This window comes from Xenopus laevis, chromosome 1L (assembly GCF_017654675.1).
Source record: "Xenopus laevis strain J_2021 chromosome 1L, Xenopus_laevis_v10.1, whole genome shotgun sequence".
Classification (NCBI taxonomy): Eukaryota; Metazoa; Chordata; class Amphibia; order Anura; family Pipidae; genus Xenopus; species Xenopus laevis.
The window spans coordinates 99,246,251-99,267,987 of record NC_054371.1 but is presented as its reverse complement, the minus strand read 5'-3'; the positions used below and the strand labels follow the sequence as shown (position 1 = coordinate 99,267,987).

Below are 21,737 nucleotides of genomic sequence, written 5' to 3'. Positions count from 1 at the left end.
TTAGCAGCATTCATAACTGCATATGGCAAAAACAACCTTCATATAAATTAAACAAAAAATAGAATAGTGCTGGGGGCCTGATTAACTAAGAGGTGTTTAGATGTTAGCATAGATGTCAGGCTTTGCTATTCTAGTTAGAAAGTGTTTTTTAAGAATTTATTGGCGGAAAACATATTTTTGGTGATTTATAGATTCATGGTAAGACTTTTGTGCATATTTATTGAAGAATGAACTCTATAGTCCATTAATAAATTGTTTCCATTTTAGTTGCATATGCAATTAGGTTTCAAAAAGGAGTCTCAGCGATGGGTTTAATTTATCTTAAGTGGAGCCTAAAATGGGGCATGATACTTTACAGATATGTAAGGGAGATCTTTTTTTGCATAGAAATAAAAAAGAAAAATAGGCAAAATGTAGGTGTTATGATATATATATATATATATATCATATATATGTGTGTGTTTTTATGCAAGTAATATGTTTAATCAGAAACTGTGCTTCTTAACAGTAATGATATGAGATTACATCTTTAAAGGGTGACTATGTAATTAAGCTATTGCTACCCAAGAAAATACCATAACATTGTTTTACATCTCTTGCAGATCTGGATGAGTGTGCCGAAGGACTGCATGACTGTGAATCACGTGGAATGATGTGCAAAAACCTCATTGGTACTTTTATGTGCATCTGTCCACCAGGCTTGCAACGTCGACCAGATGGCGAGGGATGTATGGGTAAGTAAATTATGACCTTATGGGCTTTATCTTACTGCAGTTTAACTAAACTCAATCAGTTTTAACTTACTAGAGTTCAAGAAAAAAGTTGCAAGAGTTTTGTCACTTTTTTGTGCACTTTTTTCCCCTCAACCTTCGAAATATAGTAAATAAGAGTGCATTCTGAAATCCATAGTAAAAAATTATTTTGTCAGGGATCAAGGGATGTTTATCAGAACATATACAGAAGTACAGATTTCAGAAGGTTATTTGTTTTGTCATAGAAACCAGTCTTTTTATTCTGGTTATAAACTTCTGAAATTTTTCTTTTCTTGTTGGAAATGGAAGGCGTTTTATGGTTCAAAAACAGCCCAGCACAACTGTTTGTCCTGGGAAAAATATATATATATGTATTTCTGTGTTATTGTAAAAATAATTGTTCAGCTTGTGGGTTTTCCTTAAATTTATATAGGGATTATATAGGGATGCAAATCTCTTTACTATGGCAAAGCAACCCCTGCATAGCCTCCATTTTCAACATATTATGCTACATATATAAGCACTTATAAAGTGACAACATTACCTCTATACAATAGAAGGATGCATACATCAACAATACAGATTACTTAAAAAATGAAAGATACAGGAGGTAAATGTTTACTAGACCTTACAATCTGTGTATGTGACCTAAGTTGTTGCGAAACCTCACAGTTAACAACTTTGTTATTCTAGATGAAAATGAGTGCCGCACCAAGCCAGGTATTTGTGCAAATGGCCGTTGTGTAAATACTATTGGCAGCTACAAGTGTGACTGTAATGAAGGTTTCCAAGTCAGCAGCTCTGGAACAGAGTGTGTCGGTAAGTAAATATAATGCTGTACAGCTTCATTGTGTGATGTGCACATGTGAAACTCCGTATGCAACAGACTTCAGTAATACAGCAGATTGTAACTGTACACCTTGAGAAAATCCCATTGGAAATATGTGAAAGCTTACAATTGATATGGTAATATTATCAATAATTACATTATTTTTGTTATTCTAATATATCTTTATATTTCTGTTTTGCATCCACAACTAACCATACCATACTGATACTATGAGATAAACTGTCATTCATCCAGGTGTGGTTGAGAGAATTACCCTGTACTACAATAGTAGTACTTCAACAGTGGGTGAACTATGGTCTATATTTATATCTTAAAGGGATCCTGTCATCTGAAAACATGTTTTTCAAAACGCATTAGTTAATAGTGCTACTCCAGCAGAATTCTGCACTGAAATCCATTTCTCAAAAGAGCAAACTGACAAAATGTCTAGCCCCATGTCAGATTTCAAAATTGAATATAAAAAAATCTGTTTGCTCTTTTGAGAAATGGATTTCAGTGCAGAATTCTGCTGGAGTAGCACTATTAACTAATGCGTTTTGAAAAAAACATGTTTTCTGATGACAGGATCCCTTCTGCCCCCAGTCATGTGATAAAGGCTGTTCACTATAACTGTTGTTAATGTTTTACATACTTCAACACTTTTAATTAATACTCAATACCCGCTTGTATGTAATATTATTCTCAGCACCTGATACTCTTACTTTCCCATGTTACCTCTTTAACAGTGCTTTAGCAATTTGTTCCATCTTGAGTGGACAGAGCCTTCTTTCTGAGCCATTTTTGTCTGATATTAATAGGTATGGTTGATGGTTCACTGTTTACTCAAAGGCCCTCTCTCAGAGCAAAAACATTGGTCAGAACAATTTATAAACATCATTTGACAAGACATTCCTAATACTATCCTTTACTTTTAATTTGTTAGGTTGACCAAACAGTTCCTCTAAATTATTTTTTGGCTATATGATTTAGTATGCTTGATTCATAAATCCTTTGCAGCCGCTGTGAGCAAGATTATATAGTAAAATGCACATCTCCAAGTGTCATGACCTCTGGATTCATGTACAAATGCAAATGCAGAATTGTGCCCATTTAAACACAATTCACTAAGGTACTTGTGCCAACCATTTTGATAAATTGCACAAGGTGCAAAGAACAAGACATATTAACATTGCCTTAGACCCTAAGGGAATATTTAATAGCAAACTTGGATGTTGGCCGAAATATCTAAACACTGTCAGTTGTTATCAGTTCCTATTTCATAAAGCTGGTTTAATGCTGTACCACAGATACTCGTCAAGGATTCTGTTTCACTGAGGTTCTCCAAACCATGTGCCAGCTGTCCTCCACCAACCGTAACATGGTCACTAAATCTGAATGCTGTTGTAATAGTGGACGAGGTTGGGGCAATCAATGTGAAATATGCCCCCTGCCTGGAACTGGAGCCTTCAAAAAGATGTGCCCACATGGGCCTGGTTTCTCTACTGATGGAAGAGGTAAATCATGCATTTAGTTGTGCTATACTAGTAAATAGGATCACATACAAATAAAAAAAAAACACTTTACTACACATCCATGACCATTATTTTGCATTTTACATTGCATAGGGTGGGTGATGCCAACACAGTCTTACAAAGGTTTCATGGTACATGAACATAAACAGCACAACATTAGCCAGCACCCTATTAATAAATTATTTCCCCAAACGGGTACCAAGGGCATGCCCCAAGTCATAATCTATTTTGCCTTTGTTTTTACCATTTGATCAGTCTTTTTCACAGTCCACTTCCTCTTTACCTTCTACTACTTACTATGCAAACTCCCCTTCAATCTAATGGTGTTCTTTCCTGTCATACAGACATTGATGAGTGCAAAGTTCTGCCAAACTTGTGCAAGAATGGCCAGTGTATCAACACTATTGGGTCTTTCCGCTGTCACTGCAAACTGGGCTACACCACCGACATTACTGGGACCACCTGTGTGGGTAAGCAACTTTAATTGACTTGTATGCAATTATGTTGCATAGTGATTTTGCATTCAGGCATGTGTAGACTACAATGCATGCTTTTATAGCCAAATAGCTTTATTCTCCAATAGTTAAATATCTTCTACATATTTAATAATATTTTTATCAACAAAATGAAACCTGAAGTCAAACCACAGAGCTTAAAAAAGTAGAAAATGGTACATTTACCTAATATATGATTTTTTTTGTTTTGTGAAGCATTGAAACTAAAAACAGATTAAAGTTTAACACAAATTATCAAGGATTACAGCCCCCAGAGGAAGAAGCAGGCATGTCAGCTCACCATGTCAGGAGTCACCATGATTTAACCCCCACACACACATACATGGCCACCTGCATATGAATCTTAACTTACACCAGCCACTGAAATGCACTTAAGTGTCAAGCATGGAGTGCTGTTAGGGGATCTGAAGGGATCTTTAGTTGGAGTCTCTAGAGAAGAACTAAAGCTGAAATTTATGTTCTTGACTAAAAGCCAAATTCACTCTATGTGCTATTACATGTGCTGTATATTTGTATATTATATACAAATATACAAACAACACACTTCTGTAGCAGCATCAGTATCACAAGTACTCTTCTGGAGTATTTTGATACCAGAATTAGCAGGGCCTACCTGATCTCACAGTTTACAAACAAACAACATTTAAAGATTTATTAAAAATATTATATTATGGACATGTCCCAAACAATGCTTACTATGTTTGTATAACATAGTATTCAACAGTATGCTTTGGTCTGTAATCACCAAAAACTAACATCTGACTCTGAGGAGGTTATTTACTAAACTCGAATTTATCTGATTGGGCTTTTTGGGGCAAAAACAAAATTTTTTCATTGAAAAAAACTGCCCAAAATCCATAAATCCACCCTCTCAGGCCTTGTCGAGTTCCCGTATAAGTCAATGGGAGTTGTACCTATCCCAATTTTAAAAAAAATATTGGTTTGCGTTGGGTTTAGCCGAATAATACAATAAATTTGGGGTTTTGTGGCAAAAATCCGGAAAAATCGAGCAATTCAGGAAAAAAGTCTGAAAAAAACATAAGATTAGGGCTTTTGCTAGATTTTTGGGGTTTTTCCCCTATCTGATTTATTAGAGTTATTTTATTAATAAATAACGCAAAATTTGGCATGGGAGTTTGATCAAGATTTTTTTACTTTAATTATGAGATAAATTTGGATTTTAGTAAATAAACCCCTGAATGTGCTGAATAAGTTACCTTGTAATCAGTGAGCACTTTAGCACACAGGGCACCCTGAGGCAGTTACTTTATACATGAACCAGTAATCTGTGATTGAAAAAATAATAGTTTCTTTATTCCGCCATATCAAAGTGATTCCAATGTTTTGGTTACAGGGAGGTGTCAAAATGACATCACACAGCTCATCATCATTATACATCATAATAAATAGCATAAATAACAATAAAAACAGACTTGACAACACCATTTAAGATTTCCATATCTTCACCAATAGGTTTCATATTATCTTACTATAAATAAAATATTGCGTGATGAAAATCCATAGTGATTATAAATTACTGTCCAAGTGTCCAATTGCAGATAACATTCACCCTGTAAAAATTAATTATTATTATTAATTATTATTATTAATTGCTATAATGGATCAAAAAAAAGAAATTATACCTTAACATAAAGCATAATCGCATTGAGGATATATATAGTGTATATACAGTACACGTATCTGCTTGCTTTTGCAAAAGCTGCCATTTTAGAAGCAAATAATGTACTACATCACATAGATTTAGCCATTTTTATGGCTTACTTCTAAAATGTAACTGCTGGAAAAAAAATTTTTTTTTGCTTGGAATCAAATGTGCTAAACAAAACATTTACTTCAAATTTCAACAGATCTGGATGAATGTGCCCAGTCTCCCAAGCCATGCAATTTCATTTGCAAGAACACCGAAGGCAGTTATCAGTGCTCCTGCCCCAGAGGTTACATTCTGCAAGAAGATGGAAAGACCTGCAAAGGTATTTTCCAATACTGTACAGTTGATAGTTACTTTATTGTATTGAAACAGCATGCCACAAATAATACCTATAGTCAATTGCATTTTGCTTTTATGTTTTACATTTGTTTTATTTCCCCTCTTGTGTTTCCCTCTTGTGTTTCCAAGTAGCAGCTCAATAAGCAGAGGTTAACTGCATCAAGATGGTCGAGGGTCAGTTGCAGCTAGGAATAACGCCAAAACTTATAGAGAAATTGTTTTAACATTTACAACTTATTTCCACAGACCTTGATGAATGCTCAACCAAACAGCACAATTGTCAGTTCCTGTGTGTAAATACTATTGGGAGCTTCACCTGCAAGTGTCCACCTGGCTTTACTCAGCACCAATCCTCTTGCATTGGTAAGGAACTTTTCCTATCACAAATACTAACTTTTCAATAATTTTCTAATGGCATAATTTTGGATCTAGAGAAAAAAATATTCTTGTTGTTCAAGTCAGGGGCAATTTTAAAGATTGTGCTGCTTTGAGGTGGCTCTAGAGATGCTGCCCCCCTAGCCCCTCAGCTCTTACTTTTCCTGCATCGCTATTGCAGAGAGCACCATTGCACTTTCTGCACTAAAAAAAGCGAATTTCCAGTTTAAAAAACAGGAAGACTATATAAGTATACAGTAGCTGCTTCAAGGGAAAATTCTACAATTTTACACCTCCTTTGTGCCAGAAATAGAAATCTCCTTATTACTTCTAATCTTAAGAGATGTCCTGTGTGATATTTACTTTTTGTTGTTCATTACTTGCAAGCACAAAGAGGTAGTTCTGCATCAATTATTTTTAATATTATAATAATATGGTTTATGGATAATAATATTATCCAGAAAGTCCTGCATTACAGGAAGGCCATTTCCCATAGACTTTCTTTGAAAGGAGAAGGAAAGTCTGCTTGCACTTGGGGGTGCCAAATGTTAGACACCCCCAAGTGATTGTATTGACTTACCTGATACCCCAGGATCTTCTTCCGGTTTCTTCTTTCTTCAAATTTCCCCAGGCAAACGCATGCGCAGTAGAACGAAATAGCCGACTTTTTAGTTCGGCTTTTTGTACTACTACGCATGCGCAACCGTGTGAAAAAAGAGGAAGCAGGAAGAACATCTCTCCGTGGTGCTCACAGGTAAGTAAATACAATCACTTGGGGCTGCCTAACGTTTGGCACCCCCAAGTGCAAACAGAGTTTCCTTCTACTTTAATCAAATCATTCAAATATTTAATAATTTAATAAAACAGTACCTTATACTGGATACTTGATAATGTGTAAATGGTTTATTAGCAGATCTAAGGTATAAAGATCCAAATTACAGAAAGACCTTTAATCTAAAAAAAAAACCCTGAGCATTCTGGATAACAGGTCCCATACATGTACTGCTAAAAACCTGCATAGCAAGCTACAGCAAGCCCATTACTCACAATTTCAAATAGATCTTTCACCTTTAAGGAAACACAGGACTTACTTCTATTAAGGCAGTATTTAGCCACTATATTTTTAAATCCCAGATGCATTTTTCTGCATTGAAAATCTTGTGTCACAAGGCTAGATCACAACTTTGACCAGATTCTCTTAAAAAAGATGACATATCCTGAATAGACTGTTTACTCTTTATTTTTATCTGTTGACTAGCTTATACATACACCTCAAATTTATTACATTGTGATGTTCAACTGGCACAAATGATCAATAATGCAACCTCAACCACTTGGTTAGAGCTGATCTTATTTCTAATTATTGGGTTAATGTACCTAATGTTTATTATTAAGACTTAATAAAATATATATGCCACAAGTGCATTAAAGGCTAGTGTCACATGGATGAGGATCTCAGCCTGTGGAAAAACGCAAGCTGAAAATCTGCTCCTCTGCTGCTGCTTTGCCTGCACCCGGAAACATTGCCTCGCTCAGGTGCAGGCAGACGTGGCAGATTTTGATGCAAAATGCTAATTTTAGAGGATGTTTCATGACGTTTTTCTGTTTGTCCACAGATAACAATGAATGCAATGCTCAACCCAATCTGTGTGGTTCACGTGGAACCTGCCAGAATAACCCAGGTAGCTTTACTTGTGAATGCCAGAAAGGATTCTCTTTAGACAACAGTGGCAGCAACTGTGAAGGTGAGAGGCACAGTAGTGCTAACAAATCGATTTACCATTAAATTACATTTTATGTATATATATATTTTTATTTATATATCACCACTTATGTACACATCGATATACAGCAGAACAATACATTTATAGAATAACAGGGGTCATTACTGTAATAAATACAGAGCATGGTTACATTAAAGATTAAGTACAGAATGACAAGAGGTCCCTGCCTCTTAGAAGCAGGTGGGTACCTTACAGACACAAATAGAAGGATATTAAGTGCTACAGGTTACAGTGGTTGTCACTGTATAACTGCCAGAACTTGGTCAAATATTATGTGTGGCCCAAGATGTAGTCTTTGAGTTTATTTTTCTGAGGGAAAATTTTCTCCAGAGGATGAATCAGGGATGAACAAGGCAAATTGTTCAAATAGAGAGAAACAAGTCCAAGTCCATCCCATAACAACAGCTTTTGTTATGTGTTGAGATAAGAAGCAGCTCATTATACAGAGTGTTTATTTGTGGACTGGTCATTTGTTACCTGATTCTCACTTTTCACCTAGGTCATAGTTATTTATGTCGATCAGCTCTATTATTAAGATGCCTAGAGTTTTTCTTTTATATGGTACCTTTATATTTATACATAGTAGCCCTATATCCTATTTTCCAGTGGTGCTATCTGCAGTGGTCTTGAACACGCTCACCATGATAACTTGGGTTTCCTCTGTGTATTCCTGTTTCCACCCACACACACAAAACATACATGAAAATGAACTGTCTCCTGTACTTAATACAATGTAGGTCATCAGACAGTTTGTACTTTGGAATATGCTGAGATAAAATTATATATATTTTTTTTATCAAAGGTCGAGTTTGTGAGGTTTTTTCTACCTTGAATAAACTCACAACTCCAATGTTTGCTTATTTATAAAAAACTTGAATGTAAAAAACTTGATTCCATGCAATCATGTAAAAAAAAGCTAAAATATCTTGCATTTATTGAGTTATAGGCTTAAAAATCTCAAATACCTAAAATTTTTCGAGTTTTCAAGCGCTAACCACTTTATAAAACCTGAAAATCGTGAAGGCAAACAATATCTTCAAATGGTTAAAGGGACCTCTGCCATTGACTTCTACATGACCTCGGTTTTAGCTGGAGTATTTTCAAATTTGGGCTTTTAGCAGCTTCTGGACATAATAAATCACGAAAAAGTTTTTTAGTGAAACTATCCTCAAAAAACTCAAAATTCTCAGGATAACACAACTCAGCCAATTAATAAATAACCCCCTACTTTGCACTGTTTTTGTGTGATAAACATTCTAAGATACTTATGCTTTTACCCCTTAGATGTTGATGAATGTGATGGAAACCACCGGTGCCAACATGGCTGCCAAAATGTCCTTGGGGGGTTTCGATGTGGGTGCCCACAGGGCTATGTTCAACATTACCAATGGAATCAGTGTGTAGGTGAGTAAAGTAAGGGACAAAGAAGATATAGAATCATGTGCTTTAAGTGAATGTTTTTCTTTTGTCCTTTTTGTTGATGCTTTTTGTCCTTGTGGGCATAATGATGTCACTGGTAGATGCCATTGATGTCACTGGCAGCAGACATGGGTGGTTATCTAGTGCTATTTGGCAGAATTGGCCTAAAGCCTACAAATGGGAACTTACACATACATATACATACACCTACTAGTACTGTAAAGGCATCACCAGAAATTGTCCTTGTAATGCAGATAGTTTCACATGCAATGATAGGGTAAAATGTTTCACTAGAGTCAGAGATTCATCATTAACAAGTATATCCAGACCATTATTAATGTGCGGTTATGGGTCAAGCTACAGAAATCTAATTGAGTGCAGGGTACCTATATCTTCACTGGGATGTATATTTTCCCTGTGTCTCCATGGGCTTTCTCTGTAGTGATTGGCTAATCTGTCCAGTTTTGCCTGAAAAATTTGTGAAACGCATTGTCAATGGCGTCAAAATAATGTGACGTGTGACAATTTTGACGCGAGCAACAATTTTTATACGTCCAAATTCATTTAAGTCAATGGGTGTCCGAATAATTTTATAGTCCAACAATTTTGATGCATGCGCCAATTTTGATGCACGACAATTTTTTTTTGCTGGGAATTTTTTCGGCCGGTGAACCATAGAAATTTGCAATGAACCCGTGCATATCACTAATTTATGTTTCCTTCCAGACTCCAAAAACATACAGGTTAACCGTTGACCTTGTGAGCAGTATAGATTATGAAAAATTGTCCAATTTTAAAATAGATTGAAAGCTGACCAAACACAAGCTGAATACATGGACCAATTGTTTAAATATTTGTTCAGTTCAGTGTCGGACTGGCCCACTCGGATACCAGGAAAACTCTCGGTCAGCCCTCTTGCTTCTAACCATTTAGCCTATTTCATGATCCTTACCTATTCCTTTATGGGGAAAAATGCTTAATAATGGAAAAATATAGATATAAAAGACTAGAAGAATAAGAGGTTGAGAGAGGAGAGGAGGAATAATAGTTTGGAAAGTGTGCCCATAGTCTAAGGTTTTCTGGTGGGCCCACTGTCTAAGGTTTTCTGATGGGCCCCTGGCATCCCAGTCCAACACTGGTTCAGTTTGCCATATACAGTGTTGGTCAGTTGGATATGTCCTGATGCGTTCAATCAATATATATGTAGTGCTATAGTAAACTGACTTGTGCTAGGACAGTTTAGCTACTTTCCTTGGTGGGCTGAGACCACCGATGAGCTCTCTTTCTCAGGGGTAAGCCCTCGCAGCGGGGTGGAGGCAAGGGTGTAGTGTAACTGTAACCTGATGCGATAGCACAATGATGGGCGCCAGTAGTTCTTTAACAGTTGAACCAAGAACAGTATTTATTGAACAGTAGCACAGAGATCATTTAGCACATTGATCCACAATGGAGTATAGAACATACACAGCAGCATAAAGGAAGCATATACTCACAGCACGTATAGGCTGAATCCCCACAGGCTAGGGAATATACAGCAGAGAGTAAGTTGACAGCATGCGATGGGTATTGCCCAGTTTTCAGGATATCTTCCAGTGGCAGACTAGGGGAACTCCTGACATCCCTATCTCAACACTTGGTTCCTTACTCGGGTCAGTAATACCCTGGGATCTTAATCCCTCTAATCTCCTCGGCGGAGCCTTGAGCTGCTAAACTAATTAACCTCTCTATCACTCCTAGAGCGATCTATAAAACGAGTATAGGTGTCTAATTACTAGGGCCAAGGCGCCTAGGGTCAGCATCACCCATTCCCTTCCAGCCTGCTTGGTTGGGCTAAAGCAATGGACCCAGAGCACATGGTTCCTAAACCTTTTATACTTTGGCACAGTGCCTCCAGAATACACTGTGTGAACTGCAGGGGTTACATAAGCACAAGGTCCCCATAAGGACCCACTGAGGTGTCCATATTAACTAGGGATGGGCCTGTCTGTAAAGTGTAAGGGTGTCTAAGCTTTTCACATCCCTACATATACATGTGCAGTGCTTAAGAAACTTAAATATTTCTGTTTCTCTTGCCAGATGAGAATGAATGTGCGTCCCAGTCTGCCTGTGGTTCTGCCTCCTGCTATAACACACTTGGAAGCTTTAAGTGTGTCTGTCCATCTGGCTTTGATTTTGACCAGTCATTTGGTGGCTGCCAGGATGTTGATGAGTGCTCTTCTGGAGGTGGAAATCCTTGCAGTTATGGCTGCTCCAACACAGATGGTGGTTACCTGTGCGGCTGCCCAGGGGGATACTTTCGAGCTGGCCAAGGGTAAGTAAAGATGGAATACTGTATGACTCAGATTAAAAATGAATATCACTTTGAAGACCCTTGAAATCTGTAAAGGTGGCCATATTTTGAAATATCCACTCATTTGGCAAAGTCACAAAACAAGGGAATCTTTATCTGATTTCTCTGATGTGGGTGACAGGAGCAATGTACCCCAATTACATGTCGATGATTTTTGACCAGATACTGGTTGGGTAGACCCATAACAGAGACCCATACACAGTATAGCCACCATTTGAGCTTTGAAGCTGTCTAAGGGTTGAGCAATTGGCAATAAGGCCATCAGGCTGCTTAAAGGGGTTATGGAGAATGTAATATTGGTTGCCATCTGCTGATGTGACTTTTAACAATATGCACTTTGTATTAATAGGGGATACGGAAGACCCCTTGGCACATGCACCTCATTTCAATTAATTCAGCTGTGCTACCAGAGAGCCTGTAATGCTTCCTGGAAGCAAGTCAAAATGAGTGCTCAAGTGCTTCATAAACTGAGTAATTTCAAAAGACAAATGATCACCAAGTCTCTTCCTGTTTCAAAGCCTTTTTTCCCTAAAGAAAATTTTGCCGAAGAAACAAGAGCATTCATCCGCTGTTCATTGTTATGAACCAAAATAAATAAGAATAATAACTATAATTTCAAGTTTTATTTAGAATGATTTAATGTATTAAATGCTGTAGATATTTAAAGGCTCCCAGAATACAAAACAATTTGAAGTGTGTGTGCTAGGGGGTGGGAAATATAATGGTTAGTTACAAAATAATTTTCAATACAAAAATGTTTGTTCTAAAACTGTTTGAAAATTTGCCAAATGAATTATTGTAACTGTATTCTTTTTGACTGCTTTGTTTGACTGCTCAGTATTTTAAAAGAAACAAGTAGAAGCATATGTTAAATTTACACTATGGGTTTGTTTTGTGTTTTTTTTAATGTAGGCACTGTGTCTCAGGAATGGGATTTGGGAAGGGCTCTTACCTACAAGCTCCAGTTGAAGAAGATGAAGAGAATGTCTTATCCCCTGAAAGCTGCTATGAATGCAAGATCAATGGGTACCCCAAGCGAGGAAGGCAGAGGCGAAATGCAGATGACATTAATGGAAATGAGGTAAAGTCCTCAAATATTGATTAAATTGTAAAATGTGATGGCTAGGTTCAGGAAAAATCATTTACATTTTTGATACCACATAATTCATACAAACACACTATAAAAAGACAACAATTTATGATTACTTAACTCTGGATATATATTATAATATTTCAGATAGTTGTTAGGATAGGAGGGCTAACAACTTTTGGCCTGGTTTGGTTTACAGCAATAGTGTTGAACCAGATTACACATCAACACAATGTTTCAAAAGTGCACTAGTATAAAGCATTAAGCTCTTACTACTGCTTTAATTTAATTTAAAAATATATTATCATGAATGATCTATGCAATGAAGGTGGAAACAGTATATTGTGTTTGCCATTAACAACCAGTAAAAAATTATGGTAAAAATAAATGTAACACTTCCGATAAGGGCACATTTATGTCTCATGAGGATGTTTTTAGGATGTGTTGTGATAATTTCAATGGGTTTCAATGGCTTCTAAACCATATTCTCAGGGAACTCATCTGAATTACTGCTTGTTTTTTGTAATAATTTCATGATATCACAGAACTACTCCTAAGCAATATGGCGATTTTTTTAGACCTAATTGAAGATGGCTTAATGTTTTGCTAAATGTAGGAATGTTGCAAATGAGACTTATCAATCTTCTCTTTCTCTCTATCCACAATCAGATCCAGAATGTTAGCCTTGCTAGTGTTGACATAGATGCTCCACTTAACATGACCCTAAACATCTCAGATCTTGCCAACAAGCAGCATATCTTGGAGTTCATCCCAGCTCTGGAATCACTAGAGAACCGTGTACGCTACATAATCTCACATGGTAATGAGGGTGGCATTTTCCACATACACCAAAGAGATGGGATTAGCTATCTACATTTAGGCCATAAGAAAGTTGCCACGGGTATATACAACCTCGAGATTGCCAGTGTATCATTATACCGAAAGAAGGAACTTCAGAAACTGGAGGATGAGAAGGACCACAACTACCTCAGTGGAGAAGTAGGTCAAACACTCAAGATGAAACTTCATATACATCTTTATTGAGCGCATAAATAAACATTCCTTATTCGGCCTTCAGGAGACCTGAACTGTACACTTCTAGGAAAACTCTTCTTCTGTGTTTTGTTTAAATAGCAAGCTTTTGTGTCAGAAACCTCAGCACTAAAGCATTAGATTGATGGGAAATGTGGAATATGGGTCCAGTGAAATATGTATTTTAAGGTTACTTGTCATAGCTTCTTTTTTATATAAAATTGCTGGATGAAAAATTGAAGGAAAAACTTTAAAATCTAATGAAGATATATTGAGTTTAAGGTAGATGTCTGCCAATATGCAAATAATAGATGGATGGTATGTATTTAAATCTCTAGGTTTTTCCTTTTTCCCAAAACTCTGTACTGGGGAAAGAAGGAAGTTGCAGCTATATACACTGCCTTGATAGTACAATGGTTCTCTTAACATGAAGTCAATTTGGGCAAAGTTTATTTTAAGTATTTAAATATCTTTTGACAGATTTGCTTGAAAACCTCCTGAACCATGTATTTGTGCCTTTAAAGTTTTTAAACAATACATCTACTCAAATGAATTGCAAGTAGATACTGTAATAAATAAAATGAATTTAGTTCTTGTAGTTAGTTAATTGTGACTGGCATTTTGCTGTTGGAAGCAATTAGGAGGTGGCTCTTCAATATTGCTCAGAAGCGTTTTTACTTCTAAGGACATTGCAGCGTTCCAAAGCAGGAAAACGACAGTTTACACAATATAGGACAGAATTACAGCAATAATTGGTGTCTTATTTTTAGATATTTATTAACATAAGATAAAAGTTTAAAAGCTATAGTGGCAGATTAATATGTGGATTTAGGTTTTAATCTGCATATTTAGCTGGTGATATTTTTGGTTTTTGATTTAATATGGTGGTAAAATGGAGTGCAAAAATCCCCACCTTTAGTAAATTTTTAAGGAAGATGGACCCAAGACCTAATTAACATAATAATGAAAATTATTCTATTTTCTTTTAATTCAATATTTTACGCTACTCATTGCCCTGGAAAATTCTGTACAGGATAGTTCAGAAATGGGAAATACCAATACAAATATTTTCAAAAGTAACCATACCAAAAACTGTGTTCGGTGTAAAAAAGTTTGCATAACATAAATAAAGAAGGCTATCTTATAGCACCATACATGCATTTTAGAAAAAATGTTTGATAATTTTGTATTACCAGAGAGTCTTTAATGCACAGATTTCTTTCTGAAGCAGATTAAACAAAATATCTGGACTGGATAAAGGGAACAACTTCGAATCCCTTCCAGTTTCAATGCAAGCATGACATATTGTTCCTGGAAGCAAAGTTTGTCTACTGCCACAATTAGTACTCATGTGCTTAAAAAGCAGAGTAATTTAAAAAGGAAAGTGATCACCAGAGTCTCTTTTCATTTTAAAGCCATTTTTTGCTAAATCATTTTTGATACAAAAATGTTTGTTCTAAAACTGTTTGGGTTTTCAGGGTAATATCCTTAATTAGTAATTTGCTGCAGAGTTGCCCAAATTAAATGGAGGATCAAGATCATGTCTGCAATAGATGAGACAAAGACCAAGATTTCTATTTTTTTAAACAGCAGAATGGAGACCATTTTTAAAAATAACTTTACTACAAAGATTTATTTATGTATCAGATCAACTACTTTATAAAGGTTTGTATGCCTAGGGATGACTTTTTTGTGTATAAACCATTCCATCACCAACAGGAAACAACATCAAGCAAACTCAGCAGCTGCTTAAACTGCTTCATGCAGTGTGCTATTTTTGAAAAAGAAAAGAATGGTGCTACTTTACACTATAGTATTATACATACACAGAACTACCTGACACAATGCTGTATCCATCCCACGGTGCTTCCACCACCCATCCAGTGCTTGAAACGGCTTGGTTACTGCACTGTACATTTTTATGGTTCTGTTTTGGGTTTTTTATATTTATGTATAACCACAAATGTTAACTATTGCTATTTTTTTGTAAGTTCATATTCCTGTAGTATATATATTTTTATTTGGTACATGTTGTTGATTTTTTTAATTATTTTTTAAATTGTAGTTCCCAAGGGCAGCCACTTGCTGACATATGTGTGAATACTGTAATTCTTGCCGAAAAGCAAACTTGAAAAACAAAAAGCTTTGTTCTAAAAATTAAACTTTGAAGAAATTATCCTCTTACTAATAGGTGCTACACATATAATATCTGTTTTCAGTACAATTATTTTCAGTCTTGTGTTGAGCCAATTATGTTACTTCTGCATTTGATTTCATTCCAGTATGTTCTGATACAGTCAATTACATTACAAATGTGTGCTGTATTTTCTTTTGATCTGCTTTTTGTTGGGCACAAAAGTTGAAACATTTGTACAACTTAACTTTTTTTGTATCAGATACAACAGCAACAATAAAATTATTTTGGGTAAAAATAACATTAACATTTATTCAGTATTGGCAACCACTTTTATTGAGACAAGCAGGCATGCTCTATTCAGTTTTACCATTACAGAGAAGATAAGTTAAGAGGCACACCGTGTGATTTTATATTAAGTTTACTAATGAATACTAGAGAAATTATCTGTTTTTGAATATCTAATGAATGATATGTGAGGAATATCAGATACTGCTGAATATTTAATGAATGATATGTCAGGAATATGATTTGGAATTGACTCTTTCAGGGGCCTGACGGCATTCAGTGGAGGGGGTAGTCCGGACCAGGGAGGAAGCTACTGGGGCAAAATCCAAATACAAAGTACAGACAAGGGTTCAAGAGATAGGCACAATCAAAAGTCCAGGCAGGGTCAAGTTCAGAGAATAAACAGTAATAATAACACCCAGGTACTCACAGAAAATAAGACCTATCATCGGGCATTGAACCGGCGTCTCTGGTGTTCCTTTATTTTGAATTTGGCGCCAGTGACGTCATCACGCCGGCGTCCTGACGCTGGCATCTCTGCGCCCACGTGGGGATGCTGGGCGCCGCATCTTGGATGCGACCCTGGAAGGGAGAGACGCGCCTGCCGGTGCTGCTGCCTGCGCTGCTGCGGGTAAGAGCCCTGACAGACTCCAAGCAACTGACATAAAGGCAGTTCTCTTTTCATCCTTTCGCAAATCTTTCTTAGATTCTCTTAGAGTCTTAGATCTTAGATCTTTAAAGTAACAGTTCAGTGTAAAATAAAAACTGCCTAAATAGATAGGCTGTGCAAAATAAAAAAATGTTTCTAATGTAGTTAGTTAGCCAAAAATGTAATCTATAAAGGCTGGCATGAACAGATGTCTAACATAATAGCCAGAATCCAACTTCCTGCTTTTCAGCTCTAACTAACTTTAGCTCAAGTCACTGATTGCTGCCTGGTAACCAATCTGTGAAAACCAAGAGAACTGAAAAGCAGGAAATAATGTTCTGGCTATTATGTCACACATCCAGCACTCCAGCCTTTAGAGTTTAAAATTTTGGCTAACTAACTATATTAGAAACATTTTTCATTTTGCACAGCCTATCTATTTACCGAGTTTTTATTTTTATACTGAACAGTTTTTTTAAGGTTCTTCTTACATGCAGTAAAGGGAGTTGACTATATTCCTCCTTAACCTCCTGATTAACAAAGGAAATATGATCTGTTTATTGAAAAAGTGGCCATCTTGGGTCTGAAAAAGGCAAGAGATCTTAGAACTACTTGATCCTGACTGAAAATTAGATAGGGTTCTTTCGTAAATAACGCTTCTAACTCTCTAATTTTTCTCGCATAAGTACTTGCTACTAAAAAGAGAGCTTTAAAGGAAAGGTTCTTAAAGAAAAAATAATTCAAATAATCTTAAGAAGCTTTACATTTGCAACTTCTATGGCACTGGTGAAAGATTCCATGAACGGAAGGGGTGGCATTGCAGGAGCTCAGACGGCTCCTTTCATAAAATCGGTGCTGCCCCTGAGACATCTCTGCCTGGCCTGAATAAAGCTGGTAACAACCACTGTAGGCAATCTTTGCCAGAATTCAACAAACATTGGAATTCACAAAAGTGTTCTTTATTCAGGGTGGATGGACAAATGCTGGAGGTCAAAAGGAATATTTCCCTCCCTAACCTCTGGAGCAACTACTCACTCGTGGAAAGCAGTAACAGGAGGGATTATGCGAGAAGTTGTCATCACACAAGGAAGTTGAAAGGAGGTTTTACAGAAAAGGAAAGAAACACCTTGTAATACAACTTTGATCACTAGGTGGCAGCACGACTATGAAGATTTTCATTCATCCAGGTCATGGTATATCTAGTATAGGTAAATCTAAAAACACCTGGAATTGTTGATTAATCAATGAAGACGTTTCACTACTCATCCGAGCAGCTTCTTCAGTTCAACTGACTGGTGTGGGAAGTTCTCGGGCATATAAACTCTTCCACTAATCCAATCACAATGGCACATTATAACAGCATCTTATTGGGCAATGTATGAGGCCCTTGAATATTAGCCAGTTGTTGCTTGGCTAGGTTAAATCCAGCCAGATTGAGGACCAATTCAGTTCATTGATGCGGCATTAACTGTTTCACAATCTTATCCATGCTGCACAGTCCTTAAGGGTTCACCACTCCTTTAATTCACAGTCTTTGCAGTATAATACTGTCTTTATTTTGTGCCCGCATCCTCCACCATATGTGAAGGGTTAGGTAGCTGGGATCAGCTTTCTAGGAGGTAAAGCAGCCCACGGGACAATCACAATTCGGGACAGTGTAGTCTCTTTTCGGCAGTTTATTTTCACTTGTCTGTATGTATGTATGTATGTATGTATATTTTTATTTGTATAGCACTCCTTGAGGGCAAAGCACAGTACAGCAAAACAATAAATTAGTAGTAACAAACAAGGGGTCATTGAAATAAAAAGTAACAATAAGTGCATTATTAGAAATACAATTCACATACATATAAAATATAATTACAATACAGATTAAGTGCTCATTGTCAAGGAAACAAAAGGCTAGAGGACCCTACCCTATAGTGCTTACATTCTAAATGGGAGGGTAACATACAGACACAATTCAGAGGGGTATTAAGGTGCTGCAGGTTACAGTTTGTTACACTGTTATATAAGTGCCAGTTCCCAGTTCAGGTGTTATCCACGTGCACCCAGAGGTAGTCTTTGAGTTTCATTTTAAAAACACTGAAGGAGGATTCTCTCCTGAGAGATTCGGGAAAGGCATTCCAAATATAATGAGTCGTAAGAGAGAAGGGTTTGATACAGGAAACAGCAGTAGTAGTGGGGCGTACAACCAAGCGGCTGCTCTGAGAGGAGCGGAGGTTTTGGTCAGGAACATATAGAGAAACATGAGATGAGATGTAGTTAAGTGCAGAGGAATGAAGGGCTTTGAAGGTTATGAGGAGGAGTTTAAAGTTATTCTTTGTTTTATAGGAAGCCATGATAAGCGGAGGGGCCTGTACCCTTTTGGATGAGAAGAGGATAATTCTGGCAGCAGTGTTTAATACAGACTGTAGGGGGGAGAGATGGGAGTTAGGGTGGCCAGTTAGTATGCCAGTTAGGGTGCAGAAGGAAAGGGGGTCCTTGTCAGGGCTCTAAAGAGCAAAGTGTGCTCTTTTCAGGGCACGGAAAACCAAAGGGAGTCCTTCTCAGGACTTTGAAGCAACTGCCACATAAGTGGGGATTTATTCAGTGAAGTTGCTCCTGGCATGGCAGGCTAGTTGTATCACTGTAATTTAAAGGTATAGTGTCCTGCCAAATAAATCCATCAACTGTTCCACTGTGTGTGTGTGTGTGTGTGTGTGTGTGTGTGTGTGTGTGTGTGTGTGTGTGTGTGTGTGTGTGTGTGTGTGTGTGTGTGTGTGTGTGTGTGTGTGTGTGTGTGTGTGTGTGTGTGTGTGTGTGTGTGTATTGCGGATCAGAGTAGTCCCCAGAGAGACAGTTCAGCCTGTCCTGACCTTGGGTGGAGGCACGCCATATTAAAATGTACCTGCTCTCCCATATAGCGGAGGCACAGGACTTTTGTAGCGCCACACAAAACTACAGATGCAGCCACTTTGGTTTGTCTGTTTGACACAGAATAACTAAACACAGATATCCCATTTATCTCATTTAACACAGAAAACTGTGTCACAACATCCCATCTAATTAAAGCATTCACCATTGTGAACAATGGTGCTTTGGTATGCTAATGAAAAGGTTAAATGCATTAAATGAGTTAAGATGACTTTAGATAACCCAGTTTCTTCAATTAACCATGAGTCATGACGCATTTAACTCACAAATCCAAGTGGCTTCATCTGTAAATGCGTGCTAGATCTCATGCAGTAGCAAATGAGGGCTATACTATATACTATAAAAAGCACAAAACAGGAAAATAATAATAATAATCTGCTTTTATAGATCAGGCTTGGGATAAAGTAATACTTACCAATGATGCTACTGTGAGCCTGGATGGGGTAGGATTACTGTGGATGGTGTTCTCTGGCTGTGAACACTGTAAATATGGCAGCTATACTAATCATTTCCTGGTAATACACAGGGTCACATGGTAAGGGTATGGTAGCCTAAGAAGAACATTTCTATAACAGTGCACAAACCATACAAGTGAATCATTAGGTGATACAGCATAAACAATAAAACAATGCTGGAGGCATAACAGGTGTTTAGGGGAGAAAATGTGTCAACCAACCATGCAAATAAATATGTACAGCACAAAATACTTTTTATATGAACCCCATTGAGTTCTCTCCTTAAGGTGTTTGGAAATCACCAGGGCCCACATGTTAAAGGATCATCATATTCATCATTATAGGTGGATTCTCACAAAAGTATCACTATAGTATATATAGGTATACCAGATGCTGTCTTTGTTCCCCCCAGGTTGTTGCTCCACCCTCCTATATAGAGTAACATACATTAATACAGAGGAAATCAATATATACTGTGAACTGTATTATTTACATAAAGCATAAAATCTAACACAATTTACTGACAAAGTCCATTTTCCTATGCCAAGAAGCAATTGCCTATTTGTCTGGTATGTGACAATTCCAATTTAACACATATGACTTGTCATGATAATATAATAATGTATTCTACAAACTTCAAACAGAAAATATCAGACTATTTATAATCAGAATGTCTGCCAGATAGGGCATCTCCACCATTATCAAAGTGCAGTTTCCATGTAACCAGCAGATATTTGCAGCCACAGTTCTACATAACTGCTATCTTCCCACTGAGGTCTCTAGCTCCTCATAATGACAGTCCCCTTTGTTAGCAGCCCAAATGGTGTTTATCTACAAGGCCTACCCTCTCTCTATAGAAGACATGTTTTCCTGTCTCAGATTCTACTATGGAAGAATAGGTTACTAATCTTCCCTTTGTTGTCCCTTTGACTGACTTCCATTATGTAGAAATCATCCACTGAAAAGAATGGTCCTCCTACTAGTCGGTATAAGCTACATAGTACTAAAACAATAAGCCATTATATAATAATATTTAATTTAAAAAGTAAAACTTGGTAAATAGACAGTATGTGCAAAATAAAACCTGTTTCTATTATAGTTATGTAGCAAAAATGTAATCTATAAAGGCTGGAGTGAACAGATGTGTAACATAATTGCAAGAACCCTGTAAGACGCGCCAGGAGATCTGCTCTGTCCCTTACCTCCCAATGTGTCTCTCTTCATGGGCGGGTGCGCAGGCGCGCACTTCCAGGTTATGGGCTAGATGACGCTGGCATTTGATGCGTCTTGACGCCTGGGGGCGCCGGATTTGAATTCTTGGTACCAAACCTTCCTTAAAAGGCCAGTCCACCATTTTGAGAATGCCCAAGCTAGGCTTCAGTTTACTGTTCCTGCTCAAGCATATTTTGTGATTGATAACCTGGTTTTTGACTGCTGCCTGCCCCTCGACTACGATTCCTGCCAGCCTTGAACCCTTTGCCTAAAACTTTGACCTTTTTTTTTTCTAAATCCTTGTCCTAGTACCTCGTTTACGGACTTGTTGTTTATTCGCACTTCCTCCTTGTTGGCTTCTGCAGCAGAAAGCCTGGACCCCAAAAGGGCGTCGGGG

General features: G+C 37.2%; 1 protein-coding gene across 4 annotated transcripts in view; it reads left to right on the top strand.

Annotated features, from left to right (window-relative positions):
• fbn3.L (fibrillin 3 L homeolog) overlaps nucleotides 1–16,118 on the top strand; it is a 133,830-nt gene extending 117,712 nt beyond the window's left edge. For all 4 annotated transcript variants that reach the window (XM_041560951.1, XM_041560952.1, XM_018253947.2 and 1 more), the window contains 11 exons: nucleotides 603–734; nucleotides 1,446–1,571; nucleotides 2,889–3,095; nucleotides 3,458–3,583; nucleotides 5,497–5,619; nucleotides 5,883–5,999; nucleotides 7,628–7,756; nucleotides 9,080–9,199; nucleotides 11,291–11,525; nucleotides 12,477–12,645; nucleotides 13,324–16,118. In XM_041560951.1, the coding sequence (XP_041416885.1) occupies nucleotides 603–734; nucleotides 1,446–1,571; nucleotides 2,889–3,095; nucleotides 3,458–3,583; nucleotides 5,497–5,619; nucleotides 5,883–5,999; nucleotides 7,628–7,756; nucleotides 9,080–9,199; nucleotides 11,291–11,525; nucleotides 12,477–12,645; nucleotides 13,324–13,698 (1,859 nt within the window). In that variant the 3' untranslated portion in view covers nucleotides 13,699–16,118. The remainder of the gene's footprint in view (nucleotides 1–602; nucleotides 735–1,445; nucleotides 1,572–2,888; nucleotides 3,096–3,457; nucleotides 3,584–5,496; nucleotides 5,620–5,882; nucleotides 6,000–7,627; nucleotides 7,757–9,079; nucleotides 9,200–11,290; nucleotides 11,526–12,476; nucleotides 12,646–13,323) is intronic.
• Nucleotides 16,119–21,737: the final 5,619 nt, after the last annotated feature.